Source organism: Oryza sativa, chromosome 1, assembly GCF_034140825.1.
Source record: "Oryza sativa Japonica Group chromosome 1, ASM3414082v1".
Classification (NCBI taxonomy): Eukaryota; Viridiplantae; Streptophyta; class Magnoliopsida; order Poales; family Poaceae; genus Oryza; species Oryza sativa.
In genome coordinates this window covers 1,540,568-1,560,409 of record NC_089035.1, presented here as the reverse complement: position 1 = coordinate 1,560,409, position 19,842 = coordinate 1,540,568, and the positions used below count along the sequence as shown (strand labels likewise).

Genomic DNA, 19,842 nt, shown 5'->3' with positions numbered 1-19,842 from the left:
TCACTTGTCATCTTTTTGACATGTGTGCTCAAATCCTATATACTTATATAGTTCATCCCCACTAAGTATAGTTAATGCTATTTCTCTCTTCTCTCATTAAGCCACATCACCCTAATTATTTCTAGCCTTTGGCTGATAGATCCATAGTTCAAATTATCTCTTCTTTCTTCTCTCATAACACCATGCAATCTCAATCATTTTTAGGCTCAAAATTCATAAGTATCAATTTGTTTTAGTTTTAATAATTATATTGCATCTTATTTATACATATTATGTAACTTAATTTCCGGCAGCAACACAACGGGGTATTCATATAGTATAATTCAATGACCTTTCAATTGATTATATGTTTCAAGGACATGCATGTTTGAATTGATTCTTTTCCAACTTAACAGTGACTGTACTTCTGAAAATTCGGTCAAGGGAAGCCGCAAAACTGACACTTTAGATGCGGCAAATATTAAGATTAATTGCAAGTATTTGACTACACACCATGGTATGCATGCAACTGTGCCAACATCACGCACAAACTATTTAAGCTAAACATTTGAATTGAACATTTTAACCGGTCGGCATGCAGACAGTTAGGTCAAGAATCATTAGGTCCTACGAATATTTTATATGATTATCCTAGGAACTTATACAGGCATTCCTACCTAATCTTTGCTTACTTACCAGGGTGCTGTCTCCAAAGTTTAGTGTTTCATTGGCTTTTCGGGAGAAAGAACTACAAAGCTATTTGCTTTGCAAGCACAAGTCTCGCTGATTGATTGCTTATTCTTTGCTTGAAGTAGACCGTACCTCATCTGGCAAATAATTCTAGTTCAAACTGGTAGTAAATAATTAATTATGAAACAGATAATTATTCTGATTGAACGCATGGTTAAGTGCCATAGGCCCATAGGCAGGTAGTTGCATGCGTGGAGACACATTTGCATTTCACTATACCATAAAGTGTGGTAGCTTTCGAAAACATACCAATGATTTGGTGTAATATCAATAAATAAAAACCCATGCATGCATATGTATATGTACATGTCTCTATTTGGGATTTGAGCTTATCACAAAAGGATAATATATATTCCAAAAGAAACAAAAAGAATAACGTTTTGCATTACTGTTTTTTTTTTGCAGTGCAAAAGGAGATCGTGGAGAGGTGTGTGGTTCACCAATGTGTGCATCCAACAATTTGGTCATCTCTCCATCCCACTCTCCCTCTCTCGTCTAATCCTAACACAGTGCTGCAAGAGGGATGACAAATTGTTCAGTCAAACACGCTTCATGTAGGAGAGAATCTAAAGATCAGTACTGGGCACTATTTCTTCTCTCACTCTCTCTCTCTCTCTCTCATTCCATAGAAAAAGATGGAAGCTTTGACAGATTGCCCTGACCTTTTGGTGTGTAACAACGCACTTGGCTTTCTCCTCTCCTCTTCCTTCTCTTCTCCCCCAAGAAGCTAATTAACCCACCAAATTAAAATGTACCCCTCTTCTTCCTACAAGTAGTAGTACTTTTCAGTCTTGATTAGGGGCAGTTGCATGCATGCCCCCTCAAAAATTCCCTTCATATGATTGCCACAAGTCATTATAAAAGGGATATATATATATATATATATATATATATATATATATATATATATATATATATATTGATCTCAAGCAGCCACCAATAATAACTTAATTTAGCTCTCTCTCTCTCTCTGCAGCTAGGCCATATGCATCTCTCCTCCCTCTTCTCTTGTACTTACTTGTGCTTGCTCTCTTCCATTCTTTTCTTCCCTAATTGATCTCCTAGAGAGTTGAGAGTTGAGAGAGTAGTTAAGGGGCAAGCTAATTAAGCTAGTGAGAGCTAGTGGAGGTACATGGCTATATATATGGTTGTATGAGTTGCACCCTCCAAGGGGATCATACATCGACCTCATCATCCAATCCACCAACTGACCAACAACATTTATACTACTAGTAGTAGAAGAAGAAGCTCTAGATAGCTATATATCCCAGCTGCTGCAAAGGTAGTAGACAGCAATGTCGCAGAGGAGAGTTGCAGGGCCCATGGGAGTGATGAGCAAGCAGCAGCAGGAGGCCATGGCAGAGGAGATGATGGAGCTGAGGCGAGGACCATGGACCCTCGAGGAAGACAACCTCCTCATGAACTACATTGCCTGCCATGGCGAAGGCCGCTGGAATCTCCTCGCCCGCTGCTCCGGTGAGTCCTCCGTCACTCTGCAATCATCATCGATCTAACCATGGCATCTAGGTCAAGTACAATCAATCTTGAACAAATTTGGGTTAATTAATCGATTAGGGTTGAAGAGGACGGGCAAGAGCTGCAGGCTAAGATGGCTCAACTACCTCAAGCCTGACATAAAGCGCGGGAATCTGACGCCGGAGGAGCAGCTGCTCATTCTTGAGCTCCATTCCAGGTGGGGAAACAGGTAGGTATACATATTGATTTGATCAATCTGCACATATATATCAATCAAAATCAATTATCTCTGATCAAGATCGATTGGTTAATTTGATTGATCAGGTGGTCGAGGATAGCGCAGCATCTGCCGGGGAGGACGGACAACGAGATCAAGAACTACTGGAGGACGAGGGTGCAGAAGCAGGCCAGGCAGCTCAAGGTCGACGCCAACAGCACCGTCTTCCGCGACGCCGTCCGCTGCTATTGGATGCCTCGCCTCCTCGAGAAGATGGCCGGAGCAGCCACCGACCCCACTCCGCCGCCGCCACCGCCACTCCACCACCACGCCGCCATGGCCACCGCCTCCTCCTCGCCGTTCGACTTCGACACCCACCTGCAGCAAGCAGAAGCAGCAACGGCGTGCGTCGTCCCGAACAACGTGTACCACCACCACATCGACCCGAGCCCGAGCACGTCGACGTCGGCCGGCTCGACGGCGGCCGCGGCGGCGTTCCAGCCGCTGCCCTGCTTCTCCGAGCTGAGATGGGACCAGCAGATGCAGTCCTCCGGCGAGCTCGACGACGGCGCCGCCGGCGTGTTCGTCGACTCGGCGTCGGCGCTGGGAAGCCTCAGCCTCGACGGGCTGGACCTTGGTCCGGCCGAGTACTACTCCGACTCGACGCTCCTCGACTACCTCAACTCCAGCTGCACCGGCAGCGCCATGATGACGATGATGACCGCCTCCGGCAACGCCGGCAGCTACAACTACTGCGGCGGCGCCATGGACGGCGGCGACACGTGGAGGTCCGACGAGGTGTGCCAAGCGGCGGCGAGAAAGCTCGGCGAGTGGGGAGGAGGAATCTAGCTAGCTAGCTAGGTAGCTACGTATCCAGCTGAGCTTAGCTGTAGCTAAAGGCTAAGTGGATGGATGGATCATGGATAGATGAGATGGTAAGTTGCTTCTTGTGATGTCTCTCCATTAAAGCGAGATGAGATGATGATCATGATGATGATGTTGATGATGCTGTCACATTAGCTAATGGATGAGTTGTTCCATCATATCGATCAAGATAGAAGTACTAGTGATCGATCAAGCAAAAATCAAAAGTAGAAGATGATCAATAGCGTGATGATTCCGATCGATGGAGAGAATATTATTGAGATGTGTTTAAACATATTAGCTAGAGCTAGCTAGCTTCTTGTAGTGGTTGATCGATCGATGGTGCATGTAACTATTGTTAGTAGTAGTACTTTGTTAATGTAATTGTGTACGTACGTATGTGTGTTCTCTCTTTGTTTGTTCTTGTTAAAAGGCGATTCAATTAGCTTTGATTTGTTGGGTTTGTGAAAGAGATCTTGTTGTTATATGCATTGATCATCGAAGGAGAGGTCGTTGTCTCCAAGTGATCTCGTTTATGTTGGTGGGGTTGTGTGCTGTAATTGCATCTGGAGATGGGAACAATATGGGTCAGAATCAAGCTATAGATGTGTGTGTGAGAGTGAGATGCCTCTCTCTGGCTTGCTAGCTTTCTCTTGCTAGGGAAAGTCGGCAATGACATGTCGCTTTGAGATGGCTATCTCGATCTCGATCTACATATATGTGTGGTTGCCAATAAAACTTTTTTCTGCAAACGCGCAAAAGAATTGCACGTCAATATATTAGAAGAAGAGAAGAGGGTTACCAATAAAACTCAAATTGAGTTGTGCAAATTTGGGAAATTTAACAAGTAGAGCACACAAACGCGTCGCCACGCTACTTTCCAGAAGAACTCAACAATGAGCTAGAGGGTTGTTATTGTTATATATGTGTGGTTTGCTATCACAAGTTGCCACACTAGATAGACATTCTGAAGTATATATAGCTAGGCTAGTGATACAATTTCAGGTACATTTTGTCCATATATGTTTTTTAAACAAATGAATATACATGAGTTCGATCAGTTATTCCCTTCAGTCATGAAAACATGTCATTTTACACATGAACATGCATGGTGTCCCACGTACAAATTTGACCTATAAACCCTGATAAAATTATCATGCTATATATGTACATGTCTACAAATATAGTTTTCATACATCTAACTAAATATTTTTAAAATATTGATGTTCACATTAAGTTTGACTTGAAACATGTTTTTATGACATGGAAGGAGTAAAACTTGTTTTCTTTTGATGCGTACATTATTGAGATAATACTACCATGTTAGATAATTAATGATTTGACTTAGAATTTAAGTTTGTTGCTCTATATAACCTAGGATGTAGTTATTAAATATATCTTTTCCAATCATGCTTCTTTCTGAGAAAAATTGCCAGTCGTACTCTAGATGGAAAACGACGATGGATGTAACATATCGTCACATCAAATCTAACGGGCCAGAGAGGGAACAATTTTACAATCATATGGATATCTCATCCATTTCTCCTAAATATATGTTGTATATATTTATATGGATGGAGAAAGGTGGAGAAAGAAAGTGCTATAGCTAGAGATGATTCCAACTTGAAATTTTTGCTTTGATAAGACTCCTGGAGCTTTCAAGGGCACTGTGCTAGTAGACTTCCTCTTAAAGGATGTGGGACATGGCATTTGATAGAGAATGGCCGGCGAGAAAAAAAAATTAAAAGCGTTTTGATAGAATGGGAAAGGAAGAGCGTTGATAGGTGCATACTAATTTAAGGGAGATTCTTTTTTCCTCTCCAGGACTTGACTACATGAATCAGAACACGTGATATAGAAATTAAGTTAATCTAATTAATTACGTGGGGATCAGATAGTTTTAAGGAAATATTTAATAATATTTCGTTAAAACTTTGTAACAAATATATATATGTGATACAGTCCTAAACAATATTGATGTATATTTGACTAACATTAATATTTCCCATATCATTAAAATACATTTATATATTAATTGCTGCTGCTGAAAACATTACTTTTTGTTGAATTTAAACCTTGAAAACTAACAACAATAATCATATATACATCGAATTAATTAATTATGTATAATCTTTTCTGAGCTTCACTTCAGATTGATTTAAGAATATAGTGTATTAATTAAAGGTAATGAATATAAATTTTCAGTGTAGTAATTAAATTTACACAGAGTACATATTGTGAGCAATAGAATTCGATACTTGATGGACAAATTGCACTCACAACTCCATCATCATTCACCACAACTAATGATACTTTTCTAACATATACTCTCTCCCCGTCTCAAAATTTAGTAATTTAGGACCAAATAAGAGTTTGTCTAGATTCGAATTCGTAGTACTCGTTAATTTAATCCTAGATTACTACTATATATATTTTAGAAGAAATATAGTAATTATCCAGTGAATGCTCACCATGTAGCTAGAGAGGCCCCGTCCGTCAAATTAAAGCTTGCTTGACACATGTTATCTTCTCTTTAACGTTATATATTGTCCATCGGATTCCAACAAAGGCCCCCATGCATATCTGTACGTAGCTAGAGACGCTCGATCACTGACAGGATTTTGTTCTGCAAACAGTGCTGATATATGGCGCTACAACCGTAGGATGTAATGTGTGCATGCAAGCATACATCCAAAACACAAATATATGGTTCATCTATGATATACTTTCTTCTTCTCATAAAAACTAATTTACTAGTACTAGATATGTAACGTATTTTAGTATTATAAATCTGAACAGATAGATTATTACATTCGATATTAGGTTGGTCTTTTTATAAGACGGATGAAGTATACGAGTACTGACTTCGTCCCAAAATAAGTGCAGTCATGAGTTTCAGCGCCCAACCTTGATTATCTATCTTATTTGAAATTTTTTTATAATTAGCAATTTTGTTGTTATAAGATAATAAAACATGAGTACTACTTTACTCGTGACTTATGTTTTTAATAAAAAATTTCAAATAAGACGAGTGGTCAAAGTTGGGCGCGGAAAACCATGGCTGCAGTTATTTTTGGGAGGAGGGAGTAGTAAGGCTAGAGAGAGAGAAGCAGCTGGTGATCAATCAGACCTGATCTGACAAACACAGAAATATTCCGGCCATGCATCAAGTCTCCATGCACGTATAACTTTCGTTCGGCGACTGTTTGCAGAATGGACAGAGCTAGAGGGAGGGGGGTTCTTCAAGGGGCAGGCCATGTCTCCTTGCTTGTTCATGTTGACCGACACGGACAAACACACATGTCCAATTTTTTTGCAGGGTACCGCTATGCGTCCTGGAGTACCTACCTGTTCATTTACTCCCTCCGAAATGTTATTTTGACCAATAATATCTATAAAAATAATATATTTTAAATAAAAAGAGTTGCATATTATGATAATTTGTTTAACGATAAATCTAGTAACATTAATTTTACATGATTGATTTTTTTTTAATTTTGTTGCTATTAATGGTTAAAGTTAAAAATGTTTGATTTGTCACTATGCTAAAATTGCTTATATTTTGAGACGGAGGGAGTATTTCATAACTACACCGTTTTGCTTTTGCTTTAGTAGGAGTATATGGTATGTAACGTTTGATTTAGATTATTGAGTAGATTATCGTTAATGATTATATTAATACACTTCTTTTTTGAGAAAATCTTCTTGTTTATAAAGATAAAAATTAATATTTTAAAAATTAAGCTTAAAACAAAGTGGTCTAAGTAATAAAATATAGAGGACGCATTTTTCTCATACACCTATTTTTAAAGCGTAAAACAATTAATTTATTTTAATAATTCGGTGAATATTTAATCTTAAAAAGAAGGCCACATAGATATACTATAAGCCAACCATGCAAACTTTAATATCCATTCACATGCATGTGTGAATGCAAAACGAAATTCGGATCAAACATATACAATAATTTTCAGGAATAATTCATTCTGCAAAATGATTAACAATGCTTCATCAAAGCTAAAATAGGGAGCTATAGCTATATATTGTACCATAGTCTACATATACAGTACACCTAGCTAGCATGCATGTTTTGCAGCATTAACGTAACATTACTGAAGAAAAATGACACTCAAGAACGAAATAGAAAAGGCAGCTAATTAACTCATTAATGTTTGCAATTATAAGCAACCTAGGTTTCTTTTGTTTCTTTGTGTGCAGTGGATGAGACTTGCTCTGAGTCCTTGTCATATCAAATCCATCTTCTAGCTCAATAAAGTCAAATTTTCCACTTATTCCTAGTAGCACTTGCCTGTAAGCAAAGGCAAAAGTAGCTTGCTAGTGTACTTACACTGATGTTGTTGCTGGGGAGTTGCTAAATTTAGAAACAATAATATAAGCCAATTCAACCCTAGTAAAATGAACTGAAAAAAAAAGATGCATTTTTTTCCCACATACAACAGTAGTCAATGCTCCGATTATCATATCTGGTCTATCTGATAGTACTATACTCCCTCCGTCCTAAAATATAAGAAATTTTGGATGTATGAGAGGACGGAGGTAGTACCTCAAAAGCTTTGAAGATCATTTTCTTCTTAATTTTGATAAACATGCTTACATGCCTAAAATTGTACTCAATGTTAATTCCGTGTGCGGGGAACACATTTGTATTTTTGGTAAAGGTAAATGCAATTGAGATTTATTTTTGATATTTTGCAGAGATGTAACATTAATTCCAACCAAGGAATATATGTCCTATTTTATCATCTCCAAAAAATTAACAAAAAAATAAACTTTGGGGATCCGATTAATCAATTATGGTGTGCTTTCATTAGGATTCTAGGGTGCATTAATTCATGGTGTGTGAATGCGTGTTCTGTGTGTGTCTACGTCTTCCATGTAATCTTTTAAAAAAAGTACATGTATATCAAGGTCACCATTTTGTTGTGTATGTATTCACATTTTAATTTGTCCTCGCCGGTTTCTTTAAATTTCCCTCCTCCCTGACCGTCATAAATTTGGCGAGACAAATTTGGATTTGATTAATTAGTTCTTAATGGCATGAATTTTATTGGTTCATGATTTTTTTAAGCTAACAGATTATATTATGGATTTGATTAACATAGACACGCTTCCTACACTACTTTTTTTTTATTAAAAAAACTTGTTTATTAGCTTGTCTTTAAGAAAGCTATTTCAACCTTTTAACTTTCTACTCGTTTGTACCATTTTATCATAAACTCAGTTTCGTACATCTTCTATTAAGAACCAAGCCTTAGAAATATATACTAGCATATAATAAAAATGAACTCTCGAAGCTTTGGTGAAGAGAGACAAGTAGTATTTGTGAATGTGTTGGAGAACCTCCCTGCACCGACTGTGTGACAAAACGGGGTTACATTGAAATGCCAAATCGGTGAACATAATGCATGCTTCTTATCAACAGTGAAACATCCCATCTGGTCAAGTCAGGACCATATCCAAAATCGACCATTCCTTGTCATGTTGTTGAGATCGATCGTACCCTTGATTTGAAACGACTCAACTAATGTGCATAAAAAAATCAACAATCATGGCCGGGCCACATCCCATGTTCTGACAACCAAGACATACATTTTCTCCGTCCCGTTTATTTTTATCATTTCCATTTGTCTCAAAATAAATTTAATTTTAAAGTAATCATTGCATCGGAGTTTATGACAGTATGAAATAATTGTGTTAGAAATATATGAAGTGAGAAATAGTTGCATTGAGATTTGATAAAGTAGAGGTATTCTAAATTTTTTATTGGCATGTGAGATGGGTGAAAAATAAATTCATTTTGGGATGGAGAAAGTATTGGACGTAGATTAGCTAGTTGGGACTACTAGGAATTGTGTAAGGGGGAAATGTGTGACAGCATCCATGATAGCATTGCATAGATTTTCAGCAGACTAGTTAAGGTCATGTTTGAGGAGTCTTTTGGCGGTTGCAGCTGCTTCCAGAATTTTCAGTGTTCAAATTTAGAGTCTTCTGCCTTTGTTAACTAGAGGATGCTCCGCGTGTTGCTGCAGGATTTGGTTAACATCAATTTGTTAGATAGGAGGTATAATTTCAAGAAGAAACAGAAGAAACAAATAGCTTTCTTGGAGAAATTCTTTTTAGCAGCCCTATCCAAAAATTGTAGATAATTTAGGTAGCGCATGTCAACTGAAGGGGCGTTCAGCCATAAAACTCTTTTATACGGATTAACGGGCTGGATACATGTAGATGTGTATGGAGATGGGTCAATGTGTTCATGTGAGCTACATTTGGCACTGAGGGCGAAGAGACTCACCCGGTGACTAATGGGTTGGGCTCTATACGTCTGAGAAGCGATCTAATGCATTCATCCAACGGTTCACAATTTGATGATGACGTGGAAGCACGAGGTTTGAGCTTTTGGCCTTAACTTTATATAAAGAAGGGATTAACAAGACAATACAACTTTTGTTTATTATAATTTAACCATAGGAAGTTAGTATTGGTGGTAGTTAATGTGAAGCAGTAATTATTGTCGCTGACATATTAATTTGGAAATAGATGGAGCATGAGAAAATGCGTAGCTCAAGCCATTTCATCACATGACCTTCCCAACTTCATAGTACTATTATGAAAATCTTTTTTTGGGCAGATAAATTCGATTTCCAGAGGTGGTTGGCCCAATTGCTTGTAACAAAAACGCCCGTGGAAATATTGTATTTCTACATGTAGGATGTGGTTTCCTGTAGAAGTCCATTTTCATAGACAACCGCATGTGAAATGCCCCTTTCCAGGAGGCCAGCTAAGTTATTCGTCTATGAAGAAGGGCTTTTCACATGTGGCTAGCTAATAAGTCACTCGTCTATGGTATCCAATTCATCCAAAAAAAATATCCAACAATTCAAAAATCATTGCTCCATGTGCCGATCAAAACAATTTCACCCATTGATGCAAGAGAAGAGGGTGAGGGCGACAAGATCGCATACGCATAGAAGAGGGAGCAATTAGGTCGTCGCAATCATCGCCGCTCCCAAAGCCGACGCCATCGTCACCAGATCCGTTGCTACCTAGGAACCCTAGCTCCTCATCATCACGGACGACCTCGCCTAGATCTACTTGTCGGCGTTGTGGACAACCTCGACCCCTGGATCCGCCAATTGGCGTCATGGACAACCTCGCCTTCATCTACCTCTAGCCTGGTGGATGAGCACACTTGGATCTACCCATCGGTTCTATGGATGAACTCGTATGCATCTGCTCGCCGCCGCCGTGGGGGACCTCGCCTTTATTCGCCCGTTGTTGCCGTCATCTTTACTACCGCTGGGTCACGGTCCTCACCACAGTCATCTCCGCAACCTACCGTAGTCATCTCCGCAGCTGTCACCACCACCAGATTTGGCACTCCCAAGCGCTTGCACAATCAAATCCGCCATGGATGACATCAAGCCGCCCTCTTAACAAGCACTTGTAAAATTTATGATTTTCATAGTAGGACCATATGTAAAAATAACTCCATTCAAGTAATCGGGACACGTGCATTTTTGTAGGAGGATTTTATTTTAGGCCGTCTAAAAAATAAAAAGGGGTATCTCACCAAAAATATATATATTTAAATAGTGTAGACTGCTTAGTTAATTATCAAGCCTGTCTTTTAGTTTTCACTTAGAATTGAAAAATTATAGAAGAAACACAAAACCATATTACGTGAAAACAGTGGAGGTATTGCCTTCCTAGCTATAGCTAGTGGTTTGAATCACTCGACCTTGGGCTTATAACAGAACGGTCAGTAAACAAACAAATTTGATCTGTGATAGCTTGTCTTTTAGTTTTCACTTGCTTAAAGGTCCTAAGGATAATGCAAGTCAATGCTAGAGTTAAAAAGGAAGTCATCCGTCCTACTGTGCAGAGATAGTCGCGGCCTAGTCAAATCAAACGACTTGGTGATCGTTCACTGAACCTGATGAACTGAGCTAATTAACCCGGCAAGATGCCACTTCGTAGTATATATATGATGCTGCCATACCGGTTACGCGAAAACATGCTACTAATTAACTTGTTAATCAGCTTGCATATGTATGATATTTTTGCACGTTTGGTCCGGCATTAGCTTTACAGTGGCTGTTGACTGCTGGCCTAACTTTCAACGTACTACGTTGTCCAGATTGCATGCTTTACACAACTTAATTAATTAAAGTAATTTGTAGCTAGGGTGGATTACTTATTGTGCTTAACAAAACCTTCAATTAAAAGATGCAAGATTTTGTTTTTTTTAAGCTACCCAAGATGCATGCAAGCTTGTATGCCAAGCTCTCGGCTTTGTGCATGCTCTCCAGCCCATCATATGCTATATTGCTACACATCCATGACAAGCATGATTTCCACTAGGCCATGGTAATTATTACCAAAGCTCTAGCTTAGCAACCATCTTCAAGCTCTGATCATATAAATTTGAGCAGGTGGCAAACTAGCAATGATATGATGCTGATTTGTCATGTACAACTACTCTGTATATATGATCCAGAATATGGAGTCCATTTCTGCAGCTAGCAACTTGTGGTGACCCACTAATTAACATCTTCCACACAGTCCACAGAGATGATCAAAGAAGACATCCATCCGTCTTCCACACATGCTGGAAAACAACAGGCCGAATCACCTGAACTTTCCTGTCAAGTGAACATCAACACAACATATATGTACATCAGCCATCAACCAAAAAACCAACACGGAATACCAACCACACACTGGAAGTCCACTACTTCTCCAATGTGAAATGACAATGCATACTTGGATAGTTTGGATCAAAAGTTGGAGTCTTTTCTTTCCTTGATGCGGCCTTCACCACCAACCGTTGATATGATCCCAATGGTACTACTAGTGTCAGTAACTATTAAGTAGAGTTGACAGGGAGGAAAAGCATGCACACTTGCACAGATTAGACAGGTAAGTAGATGGCTTAGCTGGTGTTGCTTAAGCCTGCGAAACTCTCTCTGTGTTCCTTTGACGTGCCGCACGGGATTGACGGCCGAATTGCCCCACGTTTGCTTTAACAACACGTACAAAAAAAATGAATCGATAAAGCACCAGATATTATACTTGGTCAAAGTGTAGCATCAGCACTGCACTCTCCAAGTAATTACTAAACCATACAGGGTACAGAGACCAACCAGCAGGGCAGTTTGGTTGCAAGTCTAAGCTCTCGAAGACGATGACGACAAAGGACAAACGAGAATAATACTCCGTACGAGATTACATTACAGATGAATAATGCAGCGATAATCTGAAAATTCTGAAGGAAACAAGATGATGTCCAAGATGGGATATGAGGATAGAGGAAGCAAATTGTGCCAGTGAAAGCAGGCAGGACAAAATGATCGCTGGTTCTAGGAATTGACGTGATAAGGAGAGAGACCTTTATTTTGCAGGTTTGTTTGGCTGTGCCACTGATGACTGATCGAAGTGGATGTATCCAAGCCAAGGAAGGATGCATGGATGGCCACCTGCAGCCAACAGGTTACTACAAGCTCGTGCATGCACAGATGACAGCCACACGCTATATATATGCCGTGATCCACCCAACCAACCTGTACTGCACGTACTACATACGTGTCCACGCTATCAAAGACACCGTTTTGGCTTAACCAAATCGGGCCACGAGAAGCAGAGGAAAACGACCTGCAATTCTGCAAATGCCATGCAACTCCGGCGTCCAATCCAATGCTGTTTGTTTCTTTTCTTCTTGGAAACAAACACCAAAAGCCCACTGGGCCTTCTCGCACTACGCAAGGACCAACCGGCTTTCACTGAATGAAAGCAACACCAGGTACTTCAAGTAGCAGTAGGAAACAACAAACAAACTGGCAGTGCAAATTGACATGCACTAAGCAATGGATCGATGCCAATATCAACGGCATGTCCAAGTGAACGACAATGCCAATGATCACCACAGACAAAACAAAAGGAAAACGACTCAGGTCATCCAGCCTAGAAGGCAGAGCAAACAATGAAAAGACATGGAGCATGTCTGTAAGTATTTCCAACTATATTCGGTGTCAAAGCTTGAGACCAGTTCACATTTTAGTTCTGAACTACAATGTAATAGAATAGAATGGCTGAAAGTTATTCTCTGTAATCCTCTCCATTCAGATGGATCTGGATGCGTGAGGAACGCTATGGTATAGACCTCTTTGGAAGAACAAATAATCAAGATATGAAGGAACCTGACTTATTCTTTTGTTGACCTATACAGTACATATGGTAACTTTTGCTAACTAGTCATATCATTTCACTTGTATTTTGTAAGCACTGACCTTTTACCTACAGCAATTGTGTGTGGAACTCTTTCAGCAGTCACTAAATTAATTGAAGAATCTGCTATTGACCCCAGCCCTGTACAGCTGCATGCACTCAGGACCAGAGGCAGAGAACTTAACCTCGGTGTATGCTGGCACGAAGAAAACATCACCTTGTTTAGACTTTTCACCATTTGGCATGGAATCTACCTGGATCTCGCCTTCCCCGGCCATCACTAGGTAGACGGATGGACCTGACACTGGGGATATCACAACCAGTTCGCCTGGTGGTAGTGAGCAGCAGTCAACTTCGAACTCATCAAACGGAGGGGTGTACCTTCTTACATACGGCTGTACAGGAACCCCCCGCAAGATTTCTGGAAAGACCTGCAAAAGGATATTTTTGATGATCATTGCGACAACTTTGTGGAGTTCACTATGGTATTCACTGTTTAATAAAGATCAAAGATGCATAGGCATCATAGCACAATACATATGTCAGTGCTGGCTTGTAGCCTGGGTCCTGGGACGACGAATTCTCAGAACTTCTGCAGACCTTGGGAAAGCATCCTTCCTAGGTCTCGGCATGTGATCAAAATTAGAAATTGTCATGGTTTCACTTCTGTAACTCACCTGTTTGTATGTTAGCATAGAGCAAAGAGTTTGCACATCTCTGTACTTGGGTGTCAAACCAGCACGAACAACATTATCTGAAGTGGCCATACATTCAATGCATTCCCCGGATAGATATGCATGTGGTTCATTGGCACCAATGTAAAGTGCTTCACCAGGACTGAGCTTGATATAATTGAAGAAAAATGCTGATAGAACACCAACATCTTCTGGGTATTGTTTCTCCAGCGACAAAACTAGATTTTCTTTCTCGGTTAAGGTCCTTACCTGAATAGATCATGACATCATTATCAGTACAGATAGAATCTCAGGCTTGACCTGTATTCATTAAATTCTCTTTAAAAAAAGGTACTCTAGTTAGTTATGCTTCATATTGCTGTAAAGAAAGGGTTACTTGGAAGATGATAACTCCTAAGGGAACGTTTTGTATAATGGGGATAACAAAACAGGAATTGTTTTATGCAATGTTCAATAAAATGGACGATTTAAACAAAAACAATAGCATGAATTGCTGCTCATGGGTGCAATTATATTTACCTTCCCCCTTTGTTGTTTTCCTCCCAATTACAACCCATGTAACTAATAACTCAATTAAGTAGCATAGCAACGCAATCACAGCACATGAATGTAAGAAAAGTAAATGTCATGATATATATTTTCTACTGTTCAGTGCTTTGACACTGCCTAGTAATCAATACTATGTTTCCATGTCTCGAAGAGTCAAGTCCATGCGGTTGAAACAAAATAAATTTTAACTTGGAAAACAATGAACAATGTCATTTTGCAAGTTACGTCTTTAACACTATGTGCTGCGGGGTTAGACCCCATGTTCAGTCCCACATTTATCAGAGGTCTCAAACAAGGAGAATGCATGTCAGAGTACTAGATATGACCTCGTTAACAAGAGCATTGCATATGGCATAGCATTGGTAAAACAAAGCATTAAAGCCATTTAAACATCATCTGTGCACTTTAACATCTCATTAACCACTGATAGGTTTAGCATCGTATACGAAAGAACCACCGCATAACTTTCAAGCAGGAGAGAACAGAACCTAACTTTCATTTGGAAAGATAATGAAGAGAAATGTTCATGGCACATTTTACTGGTAAGAGTGTAAGATAATGTAAATGCATAGAAAATGAAGATCCAAAGAATGAAAAGCCTGTATTTCCATAAAATATGGGAAGGTTCTAATATTTGATGTCATGTGAAAATGCAGATATCCACAACCATTCTAGTTGATTTCATATTTTTACCTTGCTCTCAGCATTCAGGCGAAAAATCAATTTTGTAATTGCTTCAGAAACCGCTTCTTTACTAGCTGTCATTAGCTTAGTAAAAGCTGACCGCAGACAGGATTTTACTTCATTGACACCATGGTACTCTTTCACAGACAAAAGCTTGGCAGCATCTTCAGGTCCAACAAGGTCTTCAACTTCAGGCACAGTTCTTAAAACGTCCTTAAGTTCCTTCAACATTGTATAGACAGTACATTAATGAACAAGGCAGATTTATACCTGTAGCTATTCAAAGAAAAAAAAGGAAGCATCTATGACTGCCAGTAAAATTGCGTAATCTTAAAAAAGATATGTGGTTTTTGTTAATTAAATGACAGGGATTGTGGTATGCTGGAAGAAGCTCTCCCAAACAGCACTGTAATATATACTCTGCTCCTGCTAACATTATGCACACCTCAAATAAATCTCAACTAGCACTAACAAACAAACAAAAACCCATTAAAAGTGGGTTATGAACCCAAGATGTATGCCATCTGACACTACAATGACAGAAAACTTTTGTTTTCTAAAGAGAGAACATATAACTATTATGAGACCAAAGGCTATGGATATAACCAGAGTCCCAAATCTCAGAATGCAGACAAATCCTGGAACACACCAGGAAGCCACTACCTGATTATTCCCTCTGGATTCTAGTGCAATGCTTCCAATTTCCTCTTTTTTTCTGTGTGTGTGTGTGTGTGTGTTTTCCCTTTATTTTTCAAGTACCATAGATCTACACACACTAGAGAGAAAAAACTCTGCTTCTTGAATTCTTCTGAAACACCACATAAATTAACTAAAGCCAGTCATAGTTGAATTCTATTCAGGCGTGGTAACGGGACAAGGAATAGATAAACCGACATAGTGTATGCTAACACCAACGCTTAGAGAAATCTTAAAACCATATCAGCGGGTTCCCATGTGGAGAGTTCATCCCTGACCTGCTGACCACCTCCATAGGAATTTGAGGATTTCTCACGTGCAAGCCTGCTTCCACAGGAACTTTGACATGCCTAATTCTGGTAAATGAACAGTTACCAGTTACCACTAGGATTTGGAACCCTGGTTCTGATCTGATAATAATTTCTTAAATGACCCTTTAAATACCTACTCATAACCTAGATGCCTGCACTCAGATTCCACAGATATTATGATTGCTTTTCAACGGAAAGTGCAAATTCAACAAGCAAGTAAAAGGCCTTGATTAACAGGAACAATAATGACAAAAGTCAATATTTTGAATAACAACAAAAAAAAAGTTATAACAGACATGAAATGCAGGAGTTTAAAACTGCACGACAAGCTTTCATGTTGACACAAACCTTTCTAAAACATAATTTATACATAAAAAAAGTGTTTTTCCAATATTAATGATCATTAATCCAAAAAATCTCTGAAGGATTGCTTAATCATATGCCACAAGATATGGAATGTGAATTATGATCTCATCAATTTTCCATTGTACAGTCATTACTGAACTACATACTACATATATGATTCATTAATCTATAAATTATCATCCCACTAGATTTTCTCGGACACGCAGTTCAAATTTATTACTCCCCAAATTTACCATCCATATACTCCTAATAACTGCTGCTTTTTTTTTGTATACGGAAGATGCTAGCAAACACTTCCACGTGTATCATACAATATCATTTGGAAAGGTAGGGCCTTCGATGAGTTCCAGATGGACTCCAGGGGTGCACAGGCGTGAAGTCATGGGTTTGACACCCATTCGCATAATGATGAAAACACCCAGTTTTTTTTTAAAAAAAAAAAAGAGCAAGCATATGCAAATGCTGACCCATGAGGTATGCGTGTGACAACCTGTTGAAGCATCATTCTTAGTTTCTTACAAGTACAGAATTCAACATCACTCGCATGTTTGGATTCTTAGGTCCTGTTTCTGCATTTTGATTTTTGAACCATATGAAGTTTAATTCATTCCCTAAACTGTCACCTGAAAGTTTTCAAAAAATAAAAATAAAAATAAACTGTCGCCTGAAAGCTACGTGCCTAAGCACTATTCAATGAAAGGAGAATGCAACATAATGAAGATAATTAGTGCACTCTCTGCTTTTGTTCAGCACACTCGGTAATTCTAGGCGAATATTTGTTTTATTATTCCTTTTCTAACTAAAAACCCTATTGCACATTTTTATGTACAAGGTCATCAGTCTGGTACTTGCTAACAGTTCATTCCACTTGTCAGTCAAGAACACTACGCATCATTTATTCATTTGTCGCTGCCAATAAATACATGGAACCACTCCTTATATCAACTAATTTATCCATGAGACCTTTCAATGATGACACTCTGTTAATCAGTTCACTAAAGTCAAATACTCCACCCTCAATTCGATTTGGGGCAACGAAGGAATTTTGGCGGTTGCATAAAAAAATTACTCCTATATAATCGACTGTAGCGTATCATCGATCCAGTGGTACATTAGAAGGAGTCAAAGAGTACTCGGCCTTTTCGGGTGCGTTTCAACTGACATTACTAAAATTCAGGGGGGGGGGGACTGTGGCTGATAAACCCGAAAAATAAGAAGCGCGTAACGGATTTTGGGAGTTTGAACAGGTACCTGGATACCGGCAAAGCCGCAGAGGACGCGGAACTCGGTGACGGCGATGGCCATCTCGGGCTTGTGGTTGCCGTCCTTGTAGGTGGCCGGACGCAGCGCGTGCAGCACCTCGGCGAGGTCCTTGTCCGGGTGCGCCTGGATCGACAGCGCCTTGGCCACCGACAGAACCTGCACGAGGAGGTGTGGGCGCGTGGCACGCCAAAGTCAGCGTCGCCGAGTCGTACGGGAGAGCGAGTGTTTGACGCGGCAAAACCAGATTGGAAGGAAGCAAATGGTGGTAGCGCCTAACCTTGAAGAGGAATGGGAGGTCGCCTCCCCAGCGAGCGGCGACGGCGGGGCCGAGCGCGGCGGGGTGGCGCGCGAGCCAGTCCCTGAGGAGGCCGTCGGCGAGGAGGGAGGAGGGCGCGGAGGGGTGCGTGCCCATCCACAGCTCGGCGTAGGGGCGCGCGGGGTCGGGGCCGTGGTCGTCGGCGTTGGCGTCGGAGAGGCGGGCGACGAGGGAGGCCTCCCCGCGTCGGCCCCACTCGTAGTGCTGCACCGCGCAGCGCAGGCGCAGGGAAGGGGAGGAGGGCTCCTCCTCCGGCGGAGGAGGAGTAGGGCCGGCCATTGGGAGGGAGGAGGGAGGCGAACCCTAGGTAGCACTAGCAGCGCGGGATTTGCGGTTGCGGGGGTTTGGGTTGGGAATGGAGATGGAGGTGGAGGAGAGGGGTTTGGATTTTTAAAGGGGAGGGGGAAGGAGGGAGGGAGACGACGCGATGGAGAAGAAGAAGAAGACGACTCGCTCGGCTCGGTCGGAGTTTGCGAATGCGATGCGCGGCGTGGGAAGGAATTGACCGCGTCGGGTCGGATCGGAATGGAAAAGGGGTTGGTTGATGGCCACGCTAGCTTGGTGGGGACGACTTTCGTTTTTCCATTTTTACCCATTTCTTCTCTGTTGTGTTACTTTTTACAGAAACATCCTTGTGGTGTTGTATATTTTTAGGCTACATGTCATGTGTTCTCTTCAGTTACATCCATAAAAAAAAATACTATCTTTGTACCAAAATGTTAGTACACCAAGTATAGTACTCCATCCGTATTTTAATGTATGACGCCATTGACTTTTTACCAACGTTTGACCATTCGTTTTATTCAAATTTTCTGTGCAAATATGAAAATGTTTATGTCATGCTTAAAGAACATTTGATGATGAATCAAGTCACAATAAAAATAAATGATAATTACATAAATTTTTTGAATAAGACAAATGGTCAAACGTTAGATAAAAAATCAATTGCGTCATACATTAAAATATAGAGATAGTACTACAGATTTGGATAACCCTTATCCAAATTCATACCTAATATGTCTCATTTTATATTAGGCAGTAACATTTTTAGACGAAGGTAGTATCTATTTCTGTGTACTAGTATAAATACAAAGGACTTATTTAACTTTGTAGAAATGTTGATTTGGTTATTAAATAGGTGAATAATGCTATTCATTTCATACATTAGCCCTATTAAATGTTATTTAACTAGAGATGTGTATGGTCAATGCTCGATAAATCCAAGAGAGTGGAGTATTTATTGCCATCTAAAAAGAGATTAAGGAAGTTACATATTTTGACCAGGGCCATGTACATGACCAAAACGTTTTACTTGCAATGCATGGCACTCATGCCAATCAATAGCAGTAGGTACGATGCCTTCTATTGACTCACTCTAACGTGTAATTATTTTCGTATTATTAAGAGTTGGATTTTTAAAATTTTTATTTC

The 19,842-nt window shown here is 40.0% G+C and overlaps 2 protein-coding genes and 1 long non-coding RNA gene across 5 annotated transcripts; 1 reads left to right on the top strand and 2 right to left on the bottom strand.

Moving 5' to 3' along the window:
* Positions 1 to 1,967: 1,967 nt before the first annotated feature.
* On the bottom strand, positions 1,968 to 2,536 carry LOC136355173 (uncharacterized). The gene is made up of 2 exons (XR_010739337.1): positions 2,352 to 2,536; positions 1,968 to 2,239 (listed from the first exon to the last, which is right to left on the bottom strand). It is a non-coding gene; the product is annotated as an uncharacterized lncRNA (long non-coding RNA).
* LOC4325992 (transcription factor MYB62) lies at positions 2,025 to 3,731 on the top strand. Of its 2 annotated transcripts, none has more exons than XM_015778204.3 (3): positions 2,025 to 2,205; positions 2,305 to 2,422; positions 2,530 to 3,731. In XM_015778204.3, the coding sequence occupies exons 1-3, from the start codon at positions 2,025 to 2,027 to the stop codon at positions 3,269 to 3,271; spliced, it is 1,041 nt and encodes a 346-aa protein (XP_015633690.1). In that variant the 3' UTR covers positions 3,272 to 3,731. The 2 variants fall into 2 exon arrangements, with proteins under 2 accessions (XP_015633690.1, XP_015633684.1); XM_015778198.3 differs by having other exon boundaries at positions 2,305 to 2,434.
* A 9,573-nt stretch (positions 3,732 to 13,304) lies between these two features.
* LOC4325991 (mannose-6-phosphate isomerase 1) lies at positions 13,305 to 18,774 on the bottom strand. 2 transcript variants are annotated; one of them, XM_015768677.3, is made up of 5 exons: positions 18,373 to 18,774; positions 18,084 to 18,251; positions 15,469 to 15,681; positions 14,069 to 14,475; positions 13,305 to 13,962 (listed from the first exon to the last, which is right to left on the bottom strand). In XM_015768677.3, exons 1-4 carry the CDS (start codon positions 18,688 to 18,690, stop codon positions 14,074 to 14,076), a joined length of 1,101 nt encoding a protein of 366 aa, XP_015624163.1. In that variant the 5' UTR covers positions 18,691 to 18,774; the 3' UTR covers positions 13,305 to 13,962; positions 14,069 to 14,073. The 2 variants fall into 2 exon arrangements, with proteins under 2 accessions (XP_015624163.1, XP_015624158.1); XM_015768672.3 differs by having other exon boundaries at positions 14,209 to 14,475.
* Between the last annotated feature and the right edge of the window lie 1,068 nt (positions 18,775 to 19,842).

Excerpts from the sequence above, each read along its gene's own strand:
- LOC4325992 (XM_015778198.3), top strand. The coding sequence starts at position 2,025 with ATGTCGCAGAGGAGAGTTGCAGGGCCCATGGGAGTGATGAGCAAGCAG. Across the intron at positions 2,206-2,304 it reads TCTCCTCGCCCGCTGCTCCG|GGTTGAAGAGGACGGGCAAG; the intron begins GTGAGTCCTCCG and ends TTAATCGATTAG. Across the intron at positions 2,435-2,529 it reads CATTCCAGGTGGGGAAACAG|GTGGTCGAGGATAGCGCAGC; the intron begins GTAGGTATACAT and ends TTGATTGATCAG.
- LOC4325991 (XM_015768672.3), bottom strand. The coding sequence starts at position 18,690 with ATGGCCGGCCCTACTCCTCCTCCGCCGGAGGAGGAGCCCTCCTCCCCT. Across the intron at positions 15,682-18,083 it reads GCGGCTTTGCCGGTATCCAG|GAACTTAAGGACGTTTTAAG; the intron begins GTACCTGTTCAA and ends ACAATGTTGAAG. Across the intron at positions 13,963-14,208 it reads CTATGCTAACATACAAACAG|GTCTTTCCAGAAATCTTGCG; the intron begins GTGAGTTACAGA and ends ATCCTTTTGCAG.